This window comes from Rhipicephalus sanguineus, chromosome 4, assembly GCF_013339695.2.
Source record: "Rhipicephalus sanguineus isolate Rsan-2018 chromosome 4, BIME_Rsan_1.4, whole genome shotgun sequence".
Classification (NCBI taxonomy): Eukaryota; Metazoa; Arthropoda; class Arachnida; order Ixodida; family Ixodidae; genus Rhipicephalus; species Rhipicephalus sanguineus.
This window is the reverse complement of record NC_051179.1, coordinates 63,771,380-63,784,839: the sequence shown is the minus strand read 5'-3', so window position 1 is coordinate 63,784,839 and position 13,460 is coordinate 63,771,380. Positions and strand designations below refer to the sequence as shown.

At 46.4% G+C, this 13,460-nt stretch overlaps 2 protein-coding genes across 2 annotated transcripts; one reads left to right on the top strand and one right to left on the bottom strand.

Moving 5' to 3' along the window:
• Positions 1-139: 139 nt before the first annotated feature.
• Positions 140-4,348, bottom strand: LOC119390119 (DNA repair protein RAD50). The gene has a single exon (XM_037657671.2). It carries the CDS (start codon positions 4,258-4,260, stop codon positions 343-345), a length of 3,918 nt encoding a protein of 1,305 aa, XP_037513599.1. The 5' UTR covers positions 4,261-4,348; the 3' UTR covers positions 140-342.
• A 129-nt stretch (positions 4,349-4,477) lies between these two features.
• On the top strand, positions 4,478-13,320 carry LOC119390123 (SREBP regulating gene protein). Its single transcript, XM_037657679.2, has 5 exons — positions 4,478-4,735; positions 4,935-5,091; positions 6,977-7,128; positions 8,362-8,475; positions 8,845-13,320. Exons 1-5 carry the CDS (start codon positions 4,634-4,636, stop codon positions 8,950-8,952), a joined length of 633 nt encoding a protein of 210 aa, XP_037513607.1. The 5' UTR covers positions 4,478-4,633; the 3' UTR covers positions 8,953-13,320.
• The last annotated feature ends 140 nt before the right edge of the window (positions 13,321-13,460 follow it).

The window sequence follows — 13,460 nt, the reverse complement described above, 5'->3', positions numbered from 1 at the left end:
TTCCTTTCCGCAGCGAAGCACTAATGCCTCATTCTCCTCTGGCTGCAGAATTACTGTACCGTTCGATGATGAATCAGCCCACATGTCGTACCTTGCCTGGCTGGCATGACAAGATGAATTGTGGTGTAATGATCTCCACACTAACATTTCCAGAATCTGAAGTACTAGCAACGTTTAATAACTAAGGCACAGAATACAGTTATTAATTTAGAAAATAATATTCAGTCTTCTCATAACGTATATAACAAGAAGCTTTCCTGCTTTCTTGTACACACACATCCCTACACGTGTAACACTCTTATCACAGTCTTGTGGAACACAAAGTCTTGAAAAATGTGGAGGCTACATGATGGTGCTGAGCCGGCACTTGGTCAGGCGTGAGCAGCCTTCGTCGGACTTCTCGACCTTGTAAAAGTACTCGGCGTGACCGTTGCGCTCACTCAGGAGCCGCATAAACTCTTCGTCGTGGGTGATGACGATCATCTGGAAGTTTCGTTGGTTCATACGTGCCTGGACAATCTTTCCCAACGACAACGCAAGGCCATGGATGTTGCTCCGGTCCAGGTTCGTGGTCGGCTCGTCCAGAGCGAGTATGCCGCAGTTGTGGCAGAAGTTCTCTGCAAGTGCCAGCCGAATGATGAGCGACGCAAGCACCTTCTGGCCCGCGCTGCAGCGGCATCGCATGTCCTGCTCCACTTTTCCCTTCACCATGACCACCCGGTAGTTGTAGGAACGGCGAGAGCTCTCAAGGCCCTTGTTGTCCGTGTCGGTCCTGATCTGGATGTAGTCAATGTCATCGCCGCAGTAGGTGTCCTGCCAGAGCTCCTTGATGACGCGGTTGATGTCCTTCATCTTCTGCTCGTGGTACTTCAGCACGGCATAGTTGAGAGCTCGGTAGTACATGTCAAGGTCCTTGCTTATGAACTCCTTCACGTGCATCTCAGTCAGCGCTTTCGTGTATTTTTTCCCGGCGTCCTTGAAGTGCCCGCTGAGCTCCTTCTTGGCAGCGGCGATCTTCACCCTGAGCTCGCCTTCCTGAATCTCCGTTGCTCTCTTGTCCCTTTTGAGCTTCTCAATCTTTTCTAAAATCTTCTGCTTCTCGGCATCGAGGTTTCCCAGCCCGCAGCGCCTCATGTCATCCCTGATTTCCTCCATCTTGTCAACATGCTGCTGCTTTCTCTTCTGAAGCTCCTTCACATGCAAGTTGTCCTTTAGTTCACGCTCTCTCAGTTCCTGCCGCGACAGACCTTGCTCAAGGCGCCTCACATGAGCAGCCTTCTCTTCCTTTTCAGTTTCTAGTTTTCGACCATGTTCCCTCAGCGACTCCAGCTTCTTCCTCACATCTAACAGCCTCTGAGGGTTTCCGCTGGCACTGTACTCCTGAATCTTGTCAAAGTGCTTCCGAAGGTCCTCTATTTCCAATGCGCGCTGGCTTACCTCTGACCGCAGTCTGTCCAGCAGGTTCTCAGTTTCGCCTGCTGCATTGCTTTTGGCCTTCTGTGCCTTGTCCAGTTTGTGTTGGTGCTCTTGCAGCTCCTTTCTGAGGGCTTCCAACGAACTCTTCAATGTCACACTATCAGACTCCAGCTTAGTCTTTTGCTCGTGCAATATTGACTCCTCCTTCATTTTTGACTCGAGTCGCAACTTTGCACTCTGAGCGTCCTTGAGAGACATGTCCAAGCTGTGGAGCTGTTCCAGCTTGGAACGGCAGGCATGCAGGTTCTTGTCATACACTTTGCCTTGGCTCGTGAGGTCCTGTATTTCGGAAAGGATGCTTTCCGTGGACTTAACAGAGCCAAGCTGTTGCAATCTGGGCGACTTGGATGCCAGGCTGCGACGAAGCGAGTTTATGTCGAGCTCCAGGCGATCAATGTGCTCGGCTTCGTTTGCCACAGAATTCGCCATGGCCACGTCAAACAGGCGGTTTTCCATAATCTCTTCCTCCTTGGCCAGTTGAGCTTCCAGGGATGCCTGCTCAGCTTTCAGTTTCTCAATCTTCTGCTTCAGCTTTGGAATGTCGTGAGTCCTCAACTGTGCCATCTTTGTTTCATCACCCTTAAGCCGCTGCATGGCATTAAAGAGGTTTTCCTTTTCGGAAATCTCGTCAGACTTTCTTTTGGTCTCATAGGGAAGTGTGTCGATGCTCTTTTCCAGGTCGGCAATGAGGTTTTTCACCAACTCCCTTTTGTCAAAATCTCGTTTGCAGAGCGGGCAACACGGTTTTGCTCTCAGGGACCTGGCGTAACTTTTGTACAGGGCAAGCTTCCCACTCAGCGAGCCAGTTTCTTCGCGCACTTTTTCAATGAACTGACTGAGGTCGCTTATACTTTCATCCAAGTTTTCGGAACCACAGACCGCAACAATCTTTTTCCGGCTCTTTTCAAGCTCGTTCTCCTTGTTTCTCAAGTCCTCAGCATGCATCTTAAGCTGCGCTTCCAGAGAGCTCTTTTTCGCATGGAGCTTGCTTACCGTGCTCCGGAGGCAACTGACATCACTTTCAATTTGTGCTGTAACTTCCTTCACACGCTTGCCAAAGTCTGATGTGGGCACACTGCCGAGAAGCTCTGCAAATTTTTCCTTGTTCTCATCTATAAGCGATTTAAGTGCCGCAGACTTCTCTTCAATGTCCTGTCTGATCCTATCGAGCTCCGCCTGCTCTTTACTGAAACGCTGGGCACTAAGGAGGTCTGCATTGAGCTTGTCCAGCTTGCCGGCGATTTCATCTTTCAGTGCTTGGCTGCTGTCAATCTTCTCTCGCAGGCCTTCACGGGTGTCCTCCCCTTCCAGAGCTCCGATCTCCTGCTTGAACCTCTCGATCTCACTGTTCAGATCTCTCACCTGAGAGCTGTAAGTCTTGGCATCAAGGAGTTCCTTGCGAATCCTCATAATCTCCTTGCTGTTTTCGTCAATGCTTTTTCGTGCAGAATCTAGTTTCTGCTCACACTTTGACTTCAGCTCACGTGCAGAGTCTATTCTTCCTTGCAGAGCCTTCTCCTGCTCCTCACTTTCCTGCTTTGCATCCTGAAAACGTCTTTGGGTTTCATTCTTTTTCCTCTCAAGTCCGGCAAGGACAGCCATAACCTTGTCCTTGAGAGAATCGCTGGACATGACATCAACATTTAAACATTGGTTTTTGTTCAGTCGTTCCAACTTTAGTTCAACTTTCTGCGATGTCTCCTGGACAGCCTGCTGTTCACTCTGCAAGTGACCCAACACGGGCAGCAGCTTTTTGTGCTCGTCGCTATTTGTGCTCAACAGCGAGCACGCTTCCTGGAGGGCTGTCTTCTCCCTCTCTAGAGATGCCTTGTCCTCAAGCATCTTAATTTGAAAATTTTCGATTTCCTGCTTTAACTGCTCCTCAGTACCGGCAAAGACATCTTTCAGGTTCAATGTGATTCGCTTGATCTCGTTTTCTGTGTACTGAAGCTGCTCCTTTTCAGCAGAGAGCTTTTGCTGAAGGTTTCGCTCCTTGTCCAGCTTCTCTTCGAGCGCCTTCCAAGCAGTGCTCAGCGGTTCCAGCCTATCTTGAATGTCGCGTATCGTGCTGGCACAGTCTTCAAGTCGCTGCTCGGACTTTGCGACCTCATCTTCGTACTCGTCGGCTTTCTCCTTGTTCGCTTGCAGGAACTTGATGGTTTCCTTCATCATCTTCATGCCGCTTGTGTACTCTATTTTCTGCTTGCGAATCTGCTCCAGGGCCTTTATGTACTGGGTTGCCGCGAATATGTTATCGAACTTGGTCTTGAGCGCCTGACCCTCTGAGAGTGGCCAGTTAGAATCAGTCTGGTGGCAGAAGATGACGTTCTCCAGTATGGCACGCGGGACGCCCAAAAGTTCGATGACAGTGGCGCCGACGTCGAAGCACCTCGGCGTGGCGACGGTCTTCGTGCCGTCTTTCGCGTACTGGACAAGCGCTGAGTCGACGGTCTTGAACGTAGTGTTCGTCTTGCTTTGACGCAAAAGGAAACTTCGCGTCAACACGTTGGCGCAGCCCGTGACGTCGATGAACTTCAATTTAATCTGGGCGTTCACCTCGGTCTCACTGTTGAGCTTCGGGTCGTGGATGAACACTTTACCTTGACCCGGAGGCAAGTCGCCCGTAGTCGCATTGCGCAGACACTCGATGATGGTCGTCTTGCCCGTGCCATTGCTGCCAAGAATTAGCGTCAGCGGGGAGAAAAAGGTTATAATTTGCCTGTCAGCTTCTTGCGGACCGAAGCTCCTTATGCCCTGAATCTGTAGCTTTTCGAGCATCGACATTTTGAGGCAGTAAAGTGACTTTGCAAGAAACAAAATCTAATCACCGCCTAAGAGGCGGGAGACGATGCGCATTCCCGCGCAGCGGAAGGTTCTCAATCTCAGTTACGACTTGTTCTGACACGCTCGCAGCTACAACTAGCCAAGCCAAGCCACTGGTCCAGCCGAAAGTAACATTAGAGCCAGGCTGAGGATAGATGCAAGCCATTTCAAGCCACTTGTTTCTAAACACGGAGGGCCGTTGAGGTGGTTGAGGCGTACGGTCGCACTACCTATGGGGACGCTACCCGTCTCGTAGCGATGCGCGGCCGTTGCGAGCAGCTAACAGCTGCGTTAAAAGTTGTGCTGTGGCCACAGTCACCGAAGACGTAATTAAATGGTGACCAAAGTCATTGTAAGGTTCCTGAAGAAGAGGATTGTGCTTGCTGTCATCTTCTGCGTGTCGCTTCTGTACTGCTTATCGTCGCTGTTAACTGAGGTGGGTCACGGTCTGCCGCCTTCTCGTGCTCACGTCCATTGGTACGGCATCGTTCCTTGGTGCTTTCCCGGCTAGGAGAAACCTTTAAATGCTTTGCCGGGCTCATGTCTGCCGGTTTGTTTACACGGGGATCGGATCTAGAAGTTGTGAGGCCTACGCCTGCGCCTCATTTCCTCGTGTGTGATTTTTTTGGTTTCAGGATTCGCTCAGCGTTGAGACGAACGAAACTCTCGGGAAGATTTCTCTACCGCCGAGTTCCTTCAAGTGGCATGTGGATAAAGAAAAGAACAACTCGAGTGCCCCCGTTAGTTGCAGAAACTCGGTTCAAGGAAAAGTCCTCGTAGCAGATGACCGAGGTAAGTGGGGCTTGGCGGTCGCGATCCGATTTGGGGTCGGCGCATTTAGAGAGCGAAAGTTTAAATGTCGTGTTCTACGTAAGTGTTTTGCGAAGCAACCGAACGTCAAACGAACGATTTCGCCGATTGTTGGTGTTCATTGGCTAAACGTGAGCAGCACGGTTTGCCTTTGAATCCCCATCGTATGTGCTGTCCCATGTTTGTGCGTGCGATTATCGTTCATTTGTACTACGTTGCGCTGTTAGTATTCTCTTCGGGAACTGAGCTGATTAAACGCGATCTCTTGGCACGGTGCCGGAACACGAGTCGCTTGTGCGACGAGGAAACGTCGGGTGTCGTTTGACTTTTAACGCGAAGCAAATGTGGTTTGTGTGTGCGCCGGTATTGGCCGTAAGTGTGCTGCACTTTGTGATTCACTTGGTCTGGCATTTGCCATGAAAAGAAGTTTAGTTGAACGAGAACAACATATTTTCTTAGCGGATGGCTTTCTTGTTCTTCGAGTATGTTTGAATACATTCTAGAATTAAGCTTTTTTTTTCTCTCTCTCTCTCGAGGAGCTTTGCTTCGTTTATATTTTTAATAAATTATTCTCGATAATGAGAGCTTGCAATGCCCGAAAACAAAGCAGCGCGTGTGTTTTGTAAAACTATTATTTTAGATGCAGTGTTAGCAGAATGCCGGTTCAATTGGATCTTTCAATGGAGCATAAATTATTGTTAGCTAAAGCTGAAGGGACCAGAAAACAAGGGTCTCCCATACACGAGATGGATAGATGGTATTCTTCAGACCAAATGGAAACATCTAGGAGAGCTTAAAGAACCTGTATTAGGTTGATCTTGCTGGTGTCGGGAAATATGCCAATACGTTAAAGGGACACTAAAGGCAAATATTAAGTCGACGTTGATTGTTGAAATAGTGGTCCAGAAACCTCGTAGTGCTACTTTTATGCCAAGGAAGTGCTTATTTTGAAATAAAATCACGTTTTAGTCGTCCGCATCGCGTTAGCGCACTTCAAATCACCCGCCTGAAATCCGACTTTCATACGTCACTGCTGCCGTGCCCGATGTTGCCCACCTTTACTGCGCTGCCGCCGACACTAGTAGCAGCCGAGCGAAAGTAGTGGGACCCACAGCAGCAACAACGGCCATCGAAGCTTGCCGCAATCGCCGCAATGGATGTGGACGGAGAACTTGACAACAAGACATTGGCTCGCGACGCTGGGCTCCAATTCAGCGACTTGAGCCCCGATGAACGTGGTATGCTGCTGAGGGCTCGTAGGGCCGGCGTCATTGCATGCGGCATTTTGTCGAACTTTCTGTCAGACCGACTTTCACGAGCGCGCAAAACACACGCGGCAGTACGCGATACCAAAACTACCACTGAGACGCGACCGCGTGAGCGAAGCAGGGCGCCGGGCAAAGCGCAGTTCGGCGAAAACTGAACTTTTGAACCACGCGCGCCGTTCCCCATGGCAACACCACAGAGGTTCTTTTTTCCATGAATCAAACGGAAACGAAGAAACAGCATTTTATTACGTCTTTTGATGCACGGAAGGTTCTTTTTTTATTTCTGCTAGTTTGATTACTAGTGATTTATTGTAGGCAGACTGTCATACGTCATCGGGATCACTTCGAAAATGTCCCACTCGTGGCGCTCAGCATGTAATAAATTTAGCTTAATTTGTCGGTAAGTAGGGCACTGCTGTTGATAATATTGCCGTTTTAGAAGTTGTCATACATTGAGCTTTCACTCTGACATAAATTGTTATTTGCCTTTAATGTCCCTTTAAGGCAGAGACTTTACCAAACACAGAGTTTAGCCAGTAGCAGTGACACGGAAAGTGGAATACTGTTTTAAAAAGAAAAAAATGGTTTTGACGTTATAGGTTACGTCTGCCAAAGATCAGAGGTGGCATCAAATGGCTGTTGCATTGCTGAAGCTTCCAGCACACGACGCTACTGCTGTGATACGTGCCAACCCAATGGTTGCTGCAGCATCTACGAGTACTGCATCTCCTGCTGCATGCATCCGCAAAAGGTGCCGACAACCACTTTTTTTTTGCAGCATAGCAGTCTTCCCCTTGTCTCACCCGGATAGTGCCTCAAACGGCGATTTTGTTAAAGGGATACTAAAGCAAAATATTGAGCATTGCCAGAATAATAAAATACAGTAATCTCATTGCAGGGGCAGAGTTACTTCGAAAAATAAGTTGCTACATAGCCATTTCCTAAATGGCCCAATACAGCTTTCCTGCCTTTTGCCATTAAACTTGAAAGCTGCATAATGCAAGGTGCTGTTGCCTTCAATGATTCAGAAAACCATGCAGAACGGGTGCTGCACTCTTGCTAATACTAGGAAGGTTGTGTTTCATAGTTCCCTAGGGGTATCCCCTTTGGGAGCCATATTTAGTAGTAACCGTAGCTAGTACCATCTGCAATGCAATGTGAAAGCGCAGACTCAGTGGGTCCTTCTTCAAGGAAATGCAATAGAATTGGTCAGGCCAGATTACGATACTTGAGCGCAATGCGATTGTTTTCTTGCTTTCACTCCTTCCTTCAACTTTGCTCTTAGAAGTACAAAGCCAGTACCTCCCTGTCATTTGAGCACGTGCCCGGGTCTTTCCATAACGGCTCTAGGCTCAGATGGTAATTGGTGTGTCTTGCTTGCAGAATTTAAGGAGTAAATTGTTCTAGCAGTTTGTCAGTGATTTCTTTTTTTTTTCTTCCTCTATGTTGGGAAGAAAGTGAGCAAAAGAAATTCAATGTTGTTTTACAAGGGTGCTCGTTTGGGCTAGTTCATTTTTCATCATTATCTAGAACAGCGCATAAACAAGGTACATGTGAGTAAAGCTGTGTTTTAGAAGTGCTAGCCAGACACGCAAGGAAAGTTGCACATAGCACACACACAATGTTTGCTGTGTCTGTTTGTGTGCTACGTGCCTCTTTCATCCTGTTGTTTGGTTTGTGCTTTTTAAACATAGTTGTGGATTACAAACATGCCCAAGCATTGGCTCTGGTGAACATTGTGTGAGACAAGATGTACGAGTGCAATCATCTGTGCATGTATGTCACTTCTCATATGTTCATTCCTTGTTCATACACTGTTGCAGACATTTATTAGTTAGTTGTTTCATAGTATAGCGTGGGTGACTTTCATAGTATAGCGTGGGCTCACTTGTCGCTTTTGTTCTTCTGCTTCCTCCTTTTTCACTTTCTATTCTTGGTTCAGAGCAGTTAACGCTTGAAAGCATCATTTTGCAATCACACACAGATCGCAATACTGCAGAAGATCCTAGGGAAGGCGTCGGACACTTTCAAAATGTTGGTGGCATCCATCACCGACCATTTTGAGCTGTGCCTCACAAAGTGCAGGACATCATCTGATGTACGTATGGTTCTCTCTTGTGATGCATGGAGCTGTGTTAAACGTAAAGTTCACCCTGTTCTCCTCTGCTTTTATCATCTGTCACTTGATAATGGGGGCTTTTTGAATGTGTAGTACATTTTCAAACGATGCATGGTCTAACCGGCTATCGCCTGTAAAGAACAACATAAAAAATGTACATAGGGAAAGCAGCTGGTCAAATGGGTTATGTGGTTATGAGATCAGCGTGAACTGCATCAACATTCTCGCATGGGACAGAATTAAGGGAGCAGTGATCAAGGCTGTTGTCCACTGCGTTGTACTTAATAGGGCTTGTACTGGTGGGGAGTATGGTTACAATCTGTGTATGTATCTACGCTTTTGCAACAGAGTGTTCATCACGAGAACTCGTATCGTGATCCCAAGGCGAAACATTGCTATGCCGACGAGCCGCCCGGCCGACAGATGTCGACACGAAGCCAGCTGATGAAGGAATGAATGATCAGCTGGGGACTACTACGTGGAATGCTCCCAGTGTTTCTTTCTTTTGCTGCTGCCTTTCAATTTCTGAGCTCAATGTGCCCAGCTAGCTAGCCAAGCGTAGCAGGTGTCCCATAGCAGTGGGCTGTGCTTCATTGTGCTCTCGAAGTGACGAACCTGATGGCATGGTGTGGTGCCAGAGAGGGAAGTATGAGTGCCTGGTGTGTTCGAATGTAATGATTCAGTCAGCACGTAACTGCAGTTCACTTTGGTGCGCTAGCAGTTATCCTCACTTAATTGATACTTGCTCATTGTAGCCATTACATCGCAGTTTTCTGACCCGGTGAACAGTTATAATCTAAGATGTATGCATCTTCTTTGCGCATATAGTTTAGTCTTGCTTTGTCTCCGTAGGAAGGTTGGTTTAAGAACTCCTACTGTGTTTCCCCATGCTTGTTGCCTTTGCTTTTTTTGTGGTGCACTTTGTCCACGGCACAGAACTTTGTTTTCATGCAAGAAAATATGAGAGCTGCTTTTTTCAGACATCTGGTTTGAAGCATTTCTAACTAGCAACTGCCCCGTGTGGTGAAGTGCGGTGCATATTTTGCAGAGGTGTGCTTGTATAGTTGGTGGTTGTTGCTCAGGCTGTATTAGTCGTCGTTGCTCCAGTAGCACAGACCGGTGAGTCATGTCCAAGCTGTGCAAGACAAATGGGCATTCGGTAGTCATCATTGCTAATGTTTGGCTTTTCAGTGCTATACCGGAGAAATTGATTGGCTGTAGGCTCATGTCATAGCAGGGTGCATTCTTGACAAAAGCAAGAACGGTACCATTATTATCGGCCACTTGTGATTTACAGCCGTTCACGTGAACAGCGGAGAAAAAAAATGTATGGTGAAGTGATCAAGTATACTAAGCAGGAATGCATGCGGGGAAGAATTCATCTGCTTCATTAGGCTACCCGGCACTGTTTCATAACTGAAAACTTTTCTATCTGCCAGACCTGCACAAAATTTTCTTTAATAGCACAGCGAGAGTTAATTTAGTTTTTCAAGTTTCCAGCTGCCCATCTGCTGTAAAGCTCACATATGGCAGGTGACAGCACTGAAAGTTTGGTGGCTCTAGGTTTTATTTCCGAACCGCAGAATATTTATTTGTTGAATTTTCGATGTTTTTTTTTCAATGTGCTGCTACACAGAGTGACATTTGATGGAACTTTCATTACCGCCTGATAGTTGGGGATTAGTTGAGGGGGTTCTGATCCCCCCCCTCCCAAATTTTTTCATGCTTTAAATTTTTAGGTAATACTAAAATATTTACACACCTTCACAGCGACCACCATTTGCTAAAGTTAGCCGTTCTACACACACACACACTTCCTGGATAAAATTCCTGGGTACGGCTCTGGCTTCAGCTTGAACAGTATTGTCAAGCCTGGGCCCACCAGCCATAAACCAAGCAACATATTTTAAGACACAACACACCACACTTGTGGCCCAGTGTATGGGCATAATACACTGTGATGCAAGCGTTGGAGCTTAGACGAGTTGGCAACTTTCGCCATCTGCCTGTTCCTTATATCGTTAGTGTGCGCGTGCTGTGAACATCACCAAGTTGAATCCAGTGATGAGTAGGACTCAGTCACAGGAAAGGTTGAGCAGTGATTGTGGCATTAGTGCTTCTAGATACAAGTGTCCTTGCATATGCTTCGTTGAAGGCAACGACCAGTGGTCATCAACGTGGCAGCACTCGCTTCATATGTGGTCCTTGCATATGGTTCACATTGTCTTGCTTTGCTTTAGTGGAATAGTCATAAAGTCGGGCCTTTATTTGTAAAAAAGAAAAAAGGATGCACTCCTTGTCACGAATGAATTTCATGTACTATAATGGCGATGCCTTGCTGGTTTTATTTTTGCGACTCAGAAGACTGCCTTCCTTAAAAGATAGACATGCTTTTTGTGTTTTGCACTTGAAGGAGTATCCCCAAATTCTGTGTGGTTTTCTAGTACTATGAGCGAGTAGTTCTTTCGCATTGGCATTGTTCAGTTTATCCCCTTCAGGCGCAGTGTCCATGTATGTGGACACAACTTGCTGTTGCCATTTCTTTGGACAGTGGCCAAGAAAGAGCACAATACATTTTGCGTAGGATGAATAACTTTCTGCATAGTTAAAGGGACACTAAAGGCAAATATTAAGTCGACGTTTATTGTTGAAATAGTGGTCCAGATACCTCGTAGTGCTACTTTTGTGCCAAGAAAGTGCTTATTTTGAAATAAAATCACTTCTTAGTGGTCCGCATCACGTTAGCGCACTTCAAATCACCCGCCTGAAAGCGGTCTTTCTGACATCACGGTCGCCGTGCCCAACGTTGCCCGCCTTTACTGCACAGCGGCGCGCACTGGCGGCAGTGTGCACTGGCGGCAGCGTGCACCATTCGGGCATCCAGCAACATCACATGCATGCAGCATTTTGTTGAACTTTCTGTCAGAGCGACTTTCACGAGTGTGCAAAACACATGCGGCAGTACGCAATACTGAAACTACGCGACCGCGTGAGCGAAGCCGGGCACCGGGCGAAGCGCAGTTCGGTTAAAATCGAACCTTTGAGCCATGGGCGCCGTTCCCCGTGGCAACACCAAAAAGGTTCTTTTTTCCATGAATCAAACAGAGACGAACAAGCAGCATTTTATTACGTCTCTTGAGGCACGGAAGGTTTTTTTTATTGCAGCTAGTTTTATTACTAGTGATTAATTGTAGTTGGATGCTCTCACGTCATTGGGATCATTTCCAAAATGTCCCACTCATGGCGCACGTCATGTGATAGATTTAGCTTAATTTCTCGGTAAGTAGGGCACTGCTGTTGATAATATTGCCGTTTTAGACATTGTCGTACATTGAGCTTTCACTCTGACATAAATTGTTATTTGCCTTTATTGTCCCTTTAATGTGTCTTCACTTAACTTCAACTTGCTGAGTATCACTGCAGACGATCACTTTGGGGAAGGCACTACAATGTTCAACGTGCCACGTTCCTGGACTAACGTCAAACATTTTTCTTCCCTCGAAATGAATGCAACCAAAAAGAAATCGCACATGCATTTCGAGACTACGATTTAATTCTTGTTATACAGAAGAGGTACATGACTGACTGCAGAATAATTAGATATTTAATTACATGATAATTACAATTAATGAAACTTGCATAAAATGTGTTACCTTCTCTTCTTTTTCTTGAAGTATAATATCGAGTGCCTTGGAATTACGTTGCGTACATTTGACACATTTGCAGACAGTTCATCATAACTCGCGTCTGAAGGGATTATGTACATAGTGCTTCTTTAATATTGTGCAAACTCCTGTACAGCTCGCTGTGATTACTTCTCTTTAGTACCTTACTGTAGTCACATACATGTTCAAAGTGTCTGGTGGGATGCCTTGTACTCCATTTCACAATAAACTTGCACTAGAGTAGAACCTACAATATCTGCTCAGAGGTGGAATCTTGTGCGCACTCGGTCTTTGTTCGGTTTCCAGGCATCACCTGTGTCCACATTTGTAGATGCAGCGTTATGAGAATGCAATAGGGAAAAAAAAAAAAGGTAGAATGCATGTAACATGTTGGCTTACTGTTGGAAGCCAGCTGTTGTCGTCAAACGACTGTCTTCAGCTGTCGACGGCAAACATTCGAAAATCAAAACAAAGACTAAATGCATTCGAGATGTTACCCCCGGTACCAAGGACTGAGCAAGCTATGCTGTTTTATGGTGGGAGGCTCCTTTCTTACATTTGCACCTCTTTCTGCCTTATCTCGGCTTAATCATCTTCCACTTAAATGCCAGATTCTTGCAAAATGGAGTACTGCAGAGGAATGTTTACTACGCAGGCCACATGCTCTCCGCTTCATAGTTTTAAAACTCTATTGGTGAAATCATTTGCGCATGTCTGGTGCTGTTGTAAGAATCAAAGGGAGTTTTAGAATTGGGTACCCAGAGCTTTATTCATGCAATCGCCCCAAGTTGTCGTCAGTGCACGTGGGTCAAATGCAAGCCGTTTTTCGGGTTAATGCTACAACCCTTATTTTTAAAAAATAGTGTGCATACCCAATAAACTCAAGGCCTGGATACCCAGTTCTCATACTCTAATTTTTTAAGCAAGAACTGTGCAGAAAGTAACGTGAATCTAATTGATGCACCATGGCGTGCATGTAAATGGGCACAAATGTTTTGCGCACGATCGTAACATGTACATTTGTTGTTACTTTGTTTGGGGGTTTGTATGTTGTACTGTGAATATTGTAGTCAGCTGCCTTTACGCCTGTACATAGCTGCCTGTCTTCATGTGTCGGAGGGAAAGGGTCTCAGTATGAATAAAATATTGATGCTTACAATGTGACGTCTTCCTTGTTTACTTATTGGATGGCGGGGACTCATTTTGAAAGGCACGTTGGTGCATCAAAGCAATGCTGCCATGGACAAAAAAATATGCCTTTCAGCGAGCAAGTGCATCGTTAAATCGGTAAGTAACATC

What these genes read in the sequence shown, in the direction of transcription:
- LOC119390123 (XM_037657679.2), top strand. Translation starts at nt 4,634, where the DNA reads ATGGTGACCAAAGTCATTGTAAGGTTCCTGAAGAAGAGGATTGTGCTT. An exon ending in TATCGTCGCTGTTAACTGAG is followed by an intron (nt 4,736 to 4,934) that starts GTGGGTCACGGT and finishes TTTTGGTTTCAG; the next exon opens with GATTCGCTCAGCGTTGAGAC. An exon ending in CCTCGTAGCAGATGACCGAG is followed by an intron (nt 5,092 to 6,976) that starts GTAAGTGGGGCT and finishes TTGACGTTATAG; the next exon opens with GTTACGTCTGCCAAAGATCA.
- LOC119390119 (XM_037657671.2), bottom strand. Translation starts at nt 4,260, where the DNA reads ATGTCGATGCTCGAAAAGCTACAGATTCAGGGCATAAGGAGCTTCGGT.